This window comes from Dermacentor silvarum, chromosome 7 (genome assembly GCF_013339745.2).
Source record: "Dermacentor silvarum isolate Dsil-2018 chromosome 7, BIME_Dsil_1.4, whole genome shotgun sequence".
In the NCBI taxonomy this organism is placed as follows: domain Eukaryota; kingdom Metazoa; phylum Arthropoda; class Arachnida; order Ixodida; family Ixodidae; genus Dermacentor; species Dermacentor silvarum.
Window position 1 is genome coordinate 72,119,819 of NC_051160.1, and position 14,371 is coordinate 72,134,189.

Below are 14,371 nucleotides of genomic sequence, written 5' to 3' on the forward strand. Positions count from 1 at the left end.
TTGCTCCGCTACCTCTGGTTTGTCAGTGTTGACCGTGGCTGAGTTTCTGGTTTTGCCTTTGTTGTCTATCAGCGCTACAGTGAAAGCTTTTCTGTACACATGTCGGGCGGCATCTACGAAGCAAGCTCCTTGCTTTTCTTTTCGAATAGTCCGGAGTAGGCAGGCTCCTCTGGCTAGTCTTCTTTCTACATTGTGTTCAGGGTTCATTTTGCGGGGCAATGGTCTGACTTCATATCGTTCGCGAATGTCCAGTGGTATGTCTGCATATAGGGAGTTGATAATTGCTGCTTCAAAGCCTAGTTCTCGGAGTAAGGCCCGACTCGACCTGGTGTTTGACAGTCTTGCGATTTGAGTTCTTTCTTGTGCTTTTGCAATCTCCTCGAGGGTGGTATGTACACCAAGTTGCATTAGGCGTTCCGTGTCCGTGCAGTTAGGGATACCTAGCGCTTGTTTGGCTATCTTTATGAGCTGGACATTTAGCTTTTCTTTCTCCGAGTTAGGAGCCGTGTGCAGATCGCTTTCAATATACGGTCCGTGAGACCGCCCGCAGCCGCGCAAGGTACAAGTACGCACTTGCTGGCAGAGTAGAAGCCACACCGCCTCCCTCCCTCCCGCGCTGCCTTCCCGCTTTCCTCCTTTCGCGTGAGAGATTGAGTGGCCAGTTCCCTTTGCGCCCGGTCACAAGATACACAGTTGGAGCCGCAGCTAAACGTCGCCTGCCCTCTCTCCCTCCCTCCCATTCCCCCACGGCCTTTCGCACGACGGAAGACGCACGTTTGCTCTCCGCCGTGCGATCGCTCTCCGTGAAAGCGCGCCTCCCTTGCGCGCTTTAACTCGCACATGCAGCATACGGCGCGTGGCGACGATTTTATCGCCCTTGGACTTTATACGGAACCTCACGGCGACGGCGTCAACCATGACGACGGCAAAAATCCGCTTGGAGTGTCCATTTTATTACTATCGCAATAAAAAGATTTAGCCATATCAGAGAAACTGCCGCAGTGAAAGAAAGTAATAATTTCTTTTTAATCAGAAAAGCAAAAAAAAAGAAATACAAAATGGTACCGATTTTTTGAACCAGGGTACCCAGCCAACAAAGCAAAGATTTTACTCTCATGCCGTCAGCGACCACATGCAGGAACTTTTACATCTATATTGTAACCACTGCCTGCAAACTTGCCGAAGGCCCTTGCCGAATTATTTTTGTTGAATTCGGCGTTTATGAAGGCAACTTCTTGCGCACTTAACCTACATGCTTCTCTAACATTTTATCGAGAATGTGCATAGAGCCTACAGCCACATCTAGATACAGCTTTCGTTGCAAACGCGAGCTACTGCGTCAGTGACAGCTCTCAGCCGCGCTGTCACTGACTGCCATCAAAGTGAGCTACTGCGTGTAGATTCACCATAATATGTGCAGAACCCCACCATGCACATGTGATGGCGGCAAGGTATGCGAGTATGTTGCACAGTTCTGTAAGTATTCTAACCACTCTGAAGGTGGTGTGAAGCCTCGCAGGATCGATGCGGCTTTGCCGAAACGGTTTCTTTCAGTGGATCCGCCGTATTTTAGGAAGATGTTTAATAAACGTTCTCGTGTACGTGCGACGTATCTTTAGGCCCTTCGTTTGAATAAATCTTTCAAAGACGAGCAACAGCTATTAAACCCATGTTGGTTGTTGGCAGGTGAACCTCTGTGGAGCCTGACCACGTCGTTCTCAGAGGCAGTTCCCGTGGTCGGCGGAAGCGAACGCTGCATAATATCTGCCGCAATCGCCCTAAACGCCTCCTCCACGTTGGTACCGTTTCTTGCGCTCGTCTCGATGAGCTGGAGGCCCTGCTGGTCTGCAAACGCCTGCGAAAGTAATTGACGCCAAACATCCACAGTTAAACGACTAAAAGAAGTGTATGCACATGCATTAATCAAGGCGTGACCCAACCCCCTCAAAAAGTTTCCCGAAACAGGTCACAATTATCAAAGAAATCTGCAAATGCAGCACTAAATTACATGAAGTATTCAATTATTAAAAGGATAAATTCCTAATTTATTTTACCGTCACTCATGGTTAAGTGACCATATAGGGCCGCGGACCATGTGATCCCATCACAAAGCCTTTTACAGCGTAAGCTGTTATGAGCTCATTCCAATAGCCGTTTCGGTCCGCGACGGTGTCCGCCGCAGCCGCCGCAGCTGCCGCCGCTGGTGACCGTAACTTCTATCACCGGAAATGCGCAGAAAGTACCCGGTCTCCGCCGGGATCGAACCCAGGCTCGTTGCGCGGGAGTCGAACACTTTACCACTAAGTCACGCAAGTGCTTGCTATCAGGCAGCGGAAAATGCCCCATAAACGCGCCCTAGGCCGGCGCGCAGGTACAGACGACGAGATGCGATTCAGACGAGGCGCGGAATCAACGCGATCCCGGGCCTCCGCCAGTATGGTGGCGCCTTCTAGTTAAGGCGCCTACAAACACAGCGTGCGCAGGCGCAGACGACGAGATTCGATTCAGACGAGGCGCGCAATCAACACGATCCCCAGCCTCCGCCAGTATGGTGGCGCCATCTAGTTAAGGCGCCTGCAAACGCAGCGTGCGCAGGCGCAGACGACGAGCTGCGATTCAGACGAGGCGCGCAATCAACGCGATCCCGAGCCTCCACCAGTATGGTGGCACCATCTAGTTAAGGGGTCTGCAAACGCAGCGTGCCCGACATGTAAGTTGCATATAGCAGTTGCATGCGTGAACGAGCATCTTTGCCCAGCCTTAAAGAAACTTCTAGCTCTTGCCGTCAAGAAGAAATATGAATACAAGTGGAAATCGGTCTGGTCGTTTAACGGGAAAATTTATGCGAAGCAAGCTGACGATACGCCCGCCGTGCACATTCTGAATGAGCATGACATTGATAAGATATTTTCGAGGCCGGCATCCGCAACCGCGCAGGCGCACGTGACGGCGTGAGCTGAGCCTTTCAGCATAATCTCGCAATGGATAACGGTTGCGTATACCTAAAGTTAGTGTCACCTTCCGCTATTAAATCTAGTTATCCGTCTTGCCAATCGGTTTTACATATTAACGCCCACTCTGCAGTGAATAAAGAGGATGATATATCGCTTTATTTAGACCAATTCTCATTTAAATTGGATGTAATTATGTTATCTGAAACCTGGTATACAACTGGTAGCAGCAAGTTGGAGCTAGATGGATACGATAGTTTCTTTCTCAATAGGCCAGAAAAACGTGGAGGAGGTGTTGCTCTTTTTGTGACTAAACAGAAGAAATGTGTTTTGGTACATGAGTACTGCGTGTCAACAGAAGACTATGAATTTCTAACAATACTAAATAATAGTGAAGTATTTGCTGTCGTCTATCGCCCACCAGGTGGAAACTGCAGGCGTTTCATTGAAATTTACGAATGTTTCTTGGATTTTATCTGCAAGAATAACTTTCACCTGACATGCGGTGGCGATTTCAATATCAATACTTTGGAAGACAGCAACGCCTCTAGGGAATTTGATACATTGTTGTCCTCGTCTGGTTTCAAAAACTTAATCACCACACCAACTCGCATTACATGTTCCAAGTTGTCATGTCTCGACCTTCTGGTAACAAGCGTCGAAACTAATATTTACACCGCTGGTACTACTGTTTCGGACCTGAGCGATCACTGTCCTGTTTAAGCAAAGGCATTAGAAATGATGATATAGAATTTTCACTGTTCAGTGTATTTCGGAGAGCGGGCTGGTAGCCTTTAAGAAGTGAAATAATGGAGCAAGACTGGTCTTCTGTCTTAGAAAAAACAGACGTCGATGAGGCTTACAATGAATTTATTAAAACACTTTCAAAAGTATATGAAAAGCATTTTCCTAAGAAACAAATAAGACCGCCTAAAAAAGCTAGAAAGCTGTGGATAACGAAAGAACACTTGAAAATGATCAGACGTAAAATATTCCATGTATCATTCATTTTTACAGTCACGTTCTACATTGCATTTAAAAGAATTTAAAATGTTTCGAAACCAATTAAATTAGAACTTTAGGCGTGCTAAACGGGCTTATTATGACAGCTTTAAATTCAGAACTTAGGCGTGCTAAACGGGCTTATTATGAGCAGCTTTTCTTAACTGCCACAAGGCAGCACCCTAATAAGACATGGAAAATAATCAATGACGTTCTTGGCCGTCGCACGAAAACAAGCGTTCCAACCAGTATACTTCATGACGGTACTGAATTGAGGGGTGAGGCCCTTGCCAATTACTTTAATCAACACTTCATTAACGCTGCCATTCCTTCTGCCCATTCACTCCTCGCAGCAACTTCTAGAACAAAAAATGCTAGTATTATAACCGATAGCATTTACTTTCAGCCTACCGACGAAAATGAAGTGTGTACCACATTTAAATCCTTAAATAACAGTAAGGCCTTAGACATCAATAACCTACAATTAGGACCCATTAAGTATTGCGTAACTTCCGTTTCCCCTGTTCTTGCTCACATATTCAATCTAACGCTTCAATCAGGCGTCTTTGCCAAAGCAATGAAGTACGCTAAAGTTTCGGCAATTTTGAAAGGCGGTAAACCTCATGATCCAAACAACTATAGGCCAATTTCGGTGTTGCCTGTATTTTCGAAGGGCCTCGAGAAAATCATTCACTCTCGTATGGTCAATTTCTTTGATAAATTTAGTGTTATAACTAATGCGCAACATGGATTTAGGAAACACAGGTCAACAGAAACAGCCCTACTGTCAATAAAGGAAAACATAATAAAAAACATAGAAATGAATATCTATACGCTTGCTTTATTTATAGACTTTAGTAAGGCATTCGACTGCCTCAGCCATAGTATCTTATTAGAAAAACTAGAGCGTTACGGAATACGTGGAATCTGTTTATATCTATTTAAATCTTATCTAAGTGACCGATTCCAGGCTGTGTGCGCGAACGGTCACGATGTCGTCTTTCCTAATGAACAGATTTGGCGTTCCACAAGGAAGCGTACTAGGACCGCTTTTATTTAACGTCTACATCAATGACATTGTAAATATTTATACTAAAGCTCAATTCATTATATATGCTGATGACAGCACTGTCATGTTATCTGGAAATGACGTGCACAACTTAACAGTAGAATGTAATGCACTGCTAGAAAACCTATCTACCTGGTCTCAGTTAAACCAAATTAAAATTAATGCAACTAAAACTAAGATAATTATTTTTCGCTCCAAGAACAAATTACTGCAGTTAAACAATATTATCACTTTTGAAGGTCAAAAAATAGAAATAGTTGACAGTCATAAAATTCTTGGCGTTTATTTCTCTTCACACCTCTCTTGGAACATGCACGTCAATTATCTCTGTAAAAAGCTTTCTTCCGTGACAGGGGTTGTGTCACGATGCCGTAGTATACTTCCTATAAGCGCCAAAGTGCAGATTTACAATGCATTATTTAATTCACAGTTATATTATTGCGCTTTAATATGGTGTACAACCACCAAAACTAACATACATAAAGTTCTTTTGTTGCAGAAGAAGATAATTCGCTATGTTGGAAATATAGATTATTATTCAAGCACCAGAGAAGCGTTCCCTAAGTATAATGTTATTCGAATTGATAACCGATAACACTTATCGTTTATTACATAGTGCACGATATTCATCAGAATTAGCTTGGAGCTACATAGAACAATTAGCCTCTTTAGAGCGACGCCCCATTAATGTGAACACAAGAAATCCTCAGATATGGTCCATTCCATACTTCAGAACACTCTATAAGCATCAGTCGTTAACACATAACCTGCCATTCACATTGAACAAGTACAAAAATATCGATAATTTCAGTAAGAAAGAACTCCGCTCTTACTTTGTACGCTTGTAATGTATCTGATGTAATTATTATTCTGCCTGTGTGTATGGTTCTGAGTATGTAATGTACAACCTGTTTCGTTTTTTTGTTTTTTTTTTTTGTTTTTTTTAGCAAATGTTAACCTTGTGAATTCAGTCTCATGCTATGTTGTATAGCTGTTGTTTGATTGTTTTGTATAGCTTGTATTGCTAATGTAGTGTTGTTTTAAATGCATTTTCGTCCATGAGGAATTCCTGCGACAGTTGGAATTATGTGAATTATGTACATGTGCGCACACTGTTTGCTGTGATATTGCCTTGCCTGGTCTTTTGGGTCACGTCAAGCTACGTATGTAGCTTTTAACCCAAAATGACCGTCCAGAATGTAAACTGGAGAATAAATTGATTTGATTTGATTTGATTTGATGCTGCATATGTAACTGGACCTGGTTAACTCAAACAGGCTAGGTGACTATTTGTCACCAGCCCGTTTTGAAAATTCCAATAAACGATCATCATCATCAACAACAACAACGTACTGTGCCACGGGTCAAGGGATGTGAGATGTGCGCCACGTATTCTGGGTGCCTCTTTGGTACACGTTATGGCGTCTCCTCGCAAGGTACGAGCCACTGCTGAAGAAGCGAATCGTAGAGCTACGTGCGCGGCTACAACCAGGCATCATCGGGCTCAGGAGACTGCTGTGCAGACTGTTGTGCAGACTGCTCTGCAGAGAGCATTAGAAGCCGCAGCTCACCGTCGACGCCGGGCGGACAGTTCAGATCGTTCTCGTCAAGACGAGGCGAAGAGACTTTGCCGCTAAGACCCTGTTGTGCGTGCTGCCGAAATTGTAGCTCCTCTTGAGCCGCTCCACCAGCTTACGCTGTGACTGTGCTGCGTGTGCCGCGCAGGCCTGTGACTTTCTTATCCCAGAGCCGTATTGATGACTGATTCACGGAGCCTTCCCCTTTTAGTCTGATACGAAAGGCTTGAATTATTTCGCGCACAAGGTGCACTATGTGTCTTAATAGCACCATAAACAAAACGAAAACAATGTGAAAGCCTTGTCTGTGGTCCTCAAAGTTTCGGTGTAGAAATAAAGTGAATTGAGTATACCATGTGTTTCAGCAAACACTTTGCTGCATTCCCATTGCCATGCCGCTTCGAACAGACAACCCGAAGGTTGTCTGTGGCAGATAGCACATTTCTAGTTCATGAGCTGGTCTGCTCGAAGAGCTGGACATTACTTGCAGAAAAAATTGAAATGCATAATCAACTGATTATCAAAAATTCACTAATTACCTTTTAAACTAATTACTTTATGGCCCACATTCCAATTTACAAGTTCTAGCTGTGGAGTTCGCAAGGCGGATCCACTTGGAACAAATTCTCAGGAAGACACGAGTTTCGAGATATTAATTCCCGAACTTTGCGGAGAAATGCATTGGCGTTCCAGTTACTTTCTTAACAAAACGTCGTTATATACATTGAAGCACAAAAGTAACTGGAACGCCAATGCATTTCTCCGCAAAGTTCGGGAATTAATATCTCGAAACTGGTGTCATCCTGAGAATTCGTTCCAAGTGGATCCACCTTGCGACCTCCACGGCTCGAACTTGTAAATTGGAATGTGGGCCATAAGGTAATTAGCTAAAAATTTGTGATTTTTTGTTAATTAACCATTATGTATTTCAATATTTTGTGCAAGTAATGTCCACCTCTTCGAGTAGACCAGCTCATGAGCTAGAATTGTGCTAACTGCCACAGGTAACCTTTAAAACATTTTGAAAGTGTTCGCTGAAACACCCTGCATACAGTGTGTCCCAGCTAAAAGTAGCCAATGTTTTAAAAACGACGGAGTGTTCTAGGAGGCTCAAACCAACTCAGTGGTGTTGAGCACCGTGTGTCCTAGTCTGCGGTATTTTTTTTTCGTTTTCCGAATTCAATTAATTAGTATAAATTGCAACGGCATCCTCCGCGATACCTTAAAACACGTGGCCAACTTTATCACACTCGGGCATTATCTCATCCACTCTTTGGCAGAGAGCGAGTACGTCCTGTACGTAGGTGGCATACGGCTCGGTGGAAGACTGGGCGCGGGTAGCGATCTCTTTGCGTGCAGCCAGCTGGCGGGCAGACGAGTTTGCAAAGAGTTCGCGGTGCTTCTACTTGAAGACGTCCCAGCTGGTGAGCTCTTCGTAGTGTGTCTGGAACCACACACGCGGCGTTCCAGCCAAGCAGAAGGTTGCATTAGCCAGCGTGATAGTAGGGTCCTAGTGATTATTCTAGCACGTTCGTACGTACTGAGCCAGTCGTCAACTTCGTGACCATTTTGACCAGAGACTGTGCTAGAATCGCAAGGTCGAGGAAGCACGGCGTACGTGAGAGCTGGAACTAATGTTTGCCGGCAGCGACGAGGCGTCGTCACCTGGCGCCATGACCGAAAGGCAGACGGCACGACCGACTGTGGAGCTCCGTGGCGAGGTACGGGGAACTTCCACCTCCGCCAAAATGTTAAGCGAATGAAGTACTGATGACACAGAAGACTGTCCACGATGTGTTCACACAGCGAATTGCAACGCCGGCCAGTCTAGCTAATAGCTTGCGCGTAAGTCTCTTCGACTGTTCCGACGTTTTCAATGAACGTGCGTGTCAATATCTCGAAACAGGTGTAGTGGAGATTTATTTCAAGTGGCTACGTCGTGCAATCTCACCGGCTACAATTCGGAAATTGCAATATGCAATATTGCAATATGTAATATGCAATATGCCGTAAAGTAACTAATTAAGACTTTAATTAGTGCACGCTTCTAATTAGATAAATATGTGTTTCCATTTTTCGTGGTGCTAGTTATTTCCGCCTCTTCGAATAATCCACTGGAGCTCAAGGACAAGGATTATGCTATCTGGAACAGACTATTTTCCGAAAAACCTAAAAATGATCCCGCCGTATACATGGATTGTAGAGTTTATGGCTAGACATTCCTTATCGTAAATGATATCATAAAAATGTACGGCAGACGATTCTATATGAAATACTCACGAATATTGCTCCATTACTGCACAATTTTGCTGGTGCCGCTAAGAACCATGTCAGGCATGTCCGAACCGATTCATATTGAGCTTTACATGAGAATCGTGCAATGTTACGCATTCTCAAAACAAAAATATGAAATGAAAATCAGGCGGTACTCAGCAACCTTCCATAGAAAGCCCTGCACCACAAGCGATGTTGAGGAAACGTTTTTCACAACTAAGCACCACTAAACAAAGGCTCTCGAATCTGGCAGCCTTGATGCCATAGGTAGCATACGACAGGCTTATTAGCCATGTGTGTGCTCCTAAGTTCACGCGTTACGTGAATGAAGTCATCGGGCAAAAATTTGGACGCTTGAACGTCGCCTTTAAGAGTGGAACGCGATAGCATTCAAAGATCTCTGAATGCTTATCAGGCTTCCCGGCAACTGCAGCTTTTTGAGCGCGGCTGCCGTTTTACGCTGCCGAGGTAGCAAGCGCCATCTGGATGGTGTTTTCGCAAGTAGCCTACCCGGGTGCGCCGCTGTATGAATGGTACAAATGCTGGAAAAGGGGTTTGTGTTTGAGTTTCCGTCGTCACAGAATTGTGTTTTCTCATATATTCAAATTACAATCCGACACTATCACGTCTGTACATTGTGGTCAAGTCGTACTTCACGATTTTCCTGCTGGATATTACTTTGAGAAATTTAATTAGTTCACTAACTGACAATTAGTTCACTAACTAAAAATAGTTCACTAACAATTAGTTGACTCTGCGCCACGCGGAGGGCCCGCGTGGTCGGGGTTGTTCGGGATTATTTTTTCAGCCGAAGACGCCGACGCCATCACCGACGCCGACGCCGGATTTTCTGCGACACGGGGACCTTAACGCTCTCGTGTTAGAACAGGATGTTCCATATCCGCCCACCAAAACCTGAGTGGCGCTGGCTAAAGCTCGCAGGGCAAGATCTATACACATAAATATCCAGGATAGTGGCCGGATTGATGGCCGCCGCTGTAGTACAAGTGGTAGTGCAATGAACATGTAATGCGGAGGTTGTGGGTTTGGCTCCCACCGGTGACAAGTTATCGTTTCGTCCACTTTCATTTCTCTTTTCCTCATTGTATTCTACATTTTGATTTCAGCCCCAGCTAATTATCCCCACGATATTCTTGGCTTCATTGCATGTTGGCTTTACATGGTCTTGATTAACAAGAAGCGAGTCCCTCGGTTTCACTACACTACGGTTCCCTACGTTACACAAAGGTCATATTTGGCAAAAGTAAGGGTCACTTTCTGGGCTATGCGTAAGTGCAATTCGAAGTGTTTCGATTAACTATGGCCTGTGCAATAAATTACGTATTCAAGCGCTTCAGAGCGTATATGGCTGAGTTCTATGAACGGCGCAAACTTTAGCATGTAGCCCTGGCTTAACTAAAATAGCCCCTAGATCCAACTTAGCAAAAATGCACGTACCACTATGTCAGACCTACGTGGGAAGTTAAATTCACGTGGAACAAAGTGCAAATCATTTTGCAAGAAATTTCTTAAGCAAGTGTTCCAAAGTTTCAGGCGGCTGTTATAAACTACGTTTGCCAATGTCCTGAGAGACTCCGTTACACAACATTTATATTTAGTAGTAATGAAGGCAGCTTAATTGCAATTTATTGTGAAATTTTACCGTTTCAGGCTTGTTTATGAGCGTGACAAATAATTACTGAAACCATCGAGCAGTGGCAGCACCAGCTGACCAGCGTCCGCCCGGATGACCAGCACAAGCTAGTGGATTGGCCGAAGAAGACGGCTCGGCCAAACATTTCCTGGACTAAGGACAACAACCGTCAGCTCAATATAAGTTTATTCATCAACCCTTGCTTTGTTTTTCATTGCGATGCGTTCTACAAGGTTCGCTCGGTGTCCTCATTCAACTAAAAAAGGCAGCACCTCCTTTATGCTTGGCGAAAGTCTGGGATATGCATTGGGTGATATGTCGGCAAAGTTGTAAGCGGGTGGGTTAATTGCGGCCTTTGCAATAGATTATGTATGCAAGCTCTCCGAAGCACTATGAGAGTTGTGCGAGCATGCAGAATTTAGCCCGCTGCCATGGCCGAACTACAAATGCTACCGAGATTAAATTTCGCGAAAAAGTGGGGAAGGCTATTTCAAATTTATGTGCGGAGTGAAATATGTGTACTAAACACACACGATTCAAACAAATGTTCGAAAGTGTCATACGGCCGTAATCAGCGATGCTTCCCAATGTCCCGAGAGAACTGTACGTCACAACAAGCTTGCGTTGGATGTTACGTTTGGTGCATGTTAAGTGCAATGTATGACGAAATTTAGCGTTCCTGGCCTGATTAGAAGCGTTGAAAATAAGTTACTGAACCTTTCTTTTCTATCTCTTTTATGCATTATGCACGGTGGCTAGTTGCGCTCCCCGGTATCTTCGGTGAACTAAAAAAAAAGCACCTTGTCAAGATTTATTTGAAATTAGGGTCAGGTTATGGGTAAGTGTAGAGGAAGTGCGAAGTGTGTGAACTGATTAGGTCTTAGCAGTATATAACGTATACAACTGAACCAGGGTATTATAAGTATGTTTCAGGAACAACACCGAACTTATCCCGCTATCCTTGGTGAACAATGCAGACACTGAGATCAAATTAAGCGATAATTTAGGGCTGGGGGGGGGGGGGCGGGAGAGAGAAACTGTTGCCAATGTTCTGGCGAAGTAAATTGCATGTGGATGCATTACTGGTTTTGTAAATATTCCTGAATAAGTGCTAGAAAGCATTATATGTGGCCAAGGTTTTAAATAAATCGGTCATATATGGTCAAGCTTCAAAATATGTGTTTAAAGTATTTCGTTACGGGCAAGAGAAATTCTACTTGCAGCTGCTGGGAAAAAAGCGGTATCACTCGAAATTCGGTCATGATTCTGCAAGGTCGCTCAAGTCTGCTTTCTTTCTTTCTGCAGACTCAGTATGTTTATGTGTCTGTGGCATTGGTGTTCGTGTTATATGGAGAAAGGTGCCGCCAAAGTTTCTTAACTTGGTCTTTAGGTATTCGGCTCTAATACTGCAGACCTTTTTGTCGTCTACAGAACAACAAACAGAGGCTCGAATTTGCTTTATTAGTTTTGAGGCTTAGAGTTAGTCTCTTGGTCACTTGTTGCACGTGCCTGACGCCCAAATACACGCTTAGTACACGCTTTGTCTACGAAATGCTCTTTACCTCTGCAACAGTGCCACTATCAGGGAATTTGAACATGCAATTCATGCAAGTTCTTTTGGTGCAGCTAATTGATAATTGCAGAAAAGTAGAGGTGTTTGAATCTTCCAAATTTTGAATACGAATCAAATATTTCACACTAGCTATTGGTATTGGTATTTGAAGAAGAACTATTCGGTATTTTCGAATAATAAGAAATTACCAAATATATTTCACCACCAATGGCTCGAAAAGTATTGTTACTATTCTCTGTTTGCTCAATAAAATATCACAGAAAATGACACAAGTGAAACAATGACAAAAGTTTTCGAAGTAATGCTGAAACAAACTAAGTAATGCAAGCCTTATGTTAGGTTTTTCGACAGAGGCCCACAGGACAACCTGTGATGTTTGCTTGTATTCTGTCATATAGTGATTTTGGAACTCTAGTCGTGTAGCAGTTTAATGTGTTACGCTACTATGAGTGATGTTTCCCTGCAGCGGGCCTTTTTACATGTGTCAGCGTCACGCAAGTTCCGTCAACGGCTTTTTCTCTACAACTTGCAGAAACCGTTTATTTGGCGTTTTTCTTTTTTCGAAAGCTAGTCATACTGCAACCATTCATTCTTGAAGAGCCGCTTTGCAACCAGGCTATAAAGTGGTTGAGAGGACAATTTGTGCCGTTTTCTAAATTAAATATTCACATTCTTACGTTTAAAACTGGTCCTTTTTACTTCACATAGTCAGCTACATTTTTATGACGAGTCTGTATAAGTGTGGCACCTAATTAACCATAATAAATATTCCTGTTTTAAATGTATGCATTTCTACTTGCCTATTTCCTATTCGATACTTACTATTCGCATTTTATTTGTAATTAAACACATTTGATATTCGCGCACCTCTACAAAAGTGGCTTTCGCATCGCAGGCAAGTAATTTAGGCTGATATTATGACGCTTATTACTAATCTTAAGATGCGAGTCTCGCTACAGTTCTGCAGGTGCAGATGCCCGAGGTGTTCGGCCCCCGATCTCCTAAATAAACGATTCCACTACTTTAACCAACGAAGCACCACTTGCCTTCGCTGTATTGTATTCGACAGCTCTCGCATCCGTGCGGTCACTTTTGCATCCAACCAGAAGCTTGCAGACGTCGCCTCTTGCGTAGAGGTTGACCTGCTCCATCCAGTAACCGAGGTTGTTGAAACTGTTCTGGAATGGTAATGGCCACACTATGAGCAATTAATTGCAATTTGTGCTTGTGCGGCGTAGCGGTCGAATAAGCGGTAAATGTTCTACTGATTTTAGGCAAACACAGCATAGCGCCTTGGACTCAGCGCGAAAGCTTTCAGTTTGTTCTAAACGTGCCCTCATGAACTGTATGTTATCGCATAGCCCAAGCACCTCTGTCACTTCAAATGACTCGAGCATTGCAAAAAGTTGACCGCCATTATCTGCAATGAGGCATCACTCGACAAACCTTCCTTAGCTGCACAGAATTCAGAAAGCAGTGTTGTGCCTACAATGGTCACTGCACTTTAATAACGTCCCTCTGCGATTTAGACCTCGATGGTTGCTTGGGAAACATGTATTTATGTCATTATGACGAAACAGCGCAGACGACGGGACATGTGAAAAAAAATCGCAGTTTTGCCAGCAAGGCGAAGCATCGATTGCGATAGCAAACTAGTGGACCGTGGATACTAGTGGACCGTGGAGGAAACTAGTGGATAAAACTATTACTCTTACGAAGTAACGATGTTAGTTTTACCGGCCGTATAAACTTGTAAGCATAGGCATACAAACTATATTAACAAGCACGGTGTCACGCGCGCACGACAGGTAGTGCGACAGCTGCATACTCCGCTGGGGGCGCCACGGTAGTTCCGCGGTATGAAAATGACGGAGCGCGCGCGCCTCATTCTCTCTCCTGTACAGCGCCGCGATGAGCGCTCGGGCCGCAGCCGCGAAACGGGAGCGGCGACGTGGCGATCCCGAACTTCGGGCTCACGAAGCCGAAAGGAAACGAACGGCGGCAAGCGGACCCTGAACTCCGGGCTCGGGAAGCCGAATCGAAACGTCAACCATCTCCCGCTCAAGCTAACCATCTCAACGCTGCTTCGCATCCACACATGGTTCCCTTTAGCGGGAGATGGAGCAATTTTTTTTCACACGTCCCATCGTCTGCGCTATTTGCCCTTAAATGAACGTCAACGAACACGTGCAGCTAAGAGCCCTCGTGCAATTCATCTCTTTACTCCACTAATTTCCAAGTAGAAGCTGTCTATTGGTTGTTTACCAAATT

At 44.2% G+C, this 14,371-nt stretch overlaps 1 protein-coding gene across 2 annotated transcripts in view; it reads right to left on the minus strand.

The window, feature by feature from the left end:
- Nucleotides 1-1,072: 1,072 nt before the first annotated feature.
- The window catches only part of LOC119458954 (uncharacterized), a 40,079-nt gene continuing 26,780 nt past the window's right edge, over nucleotides 1,073-14,371 (minus strand). For both annotated transcript variants that reach the window (XM_049670845.1, XM_049670846.1), the window contains 2 exons: nucleotides 13,147-13,278; nucleotides 1,073-1,855 (listed from right to left, as the gene is read on the minus strand). In XM_049670845.1, coding sequence (XP_049526802.1) covers nucleotides 1,616-1,855; nucleotides 13,147-13,278 — 372 coding nt within the window. In that variant the 3' untranslated portion in view covers nucleotides 1,073-1,615. The remainder of the gene's footprint in view (nucleotides 1,856-13,146; nucleotides 13,279-14,371) is intronic.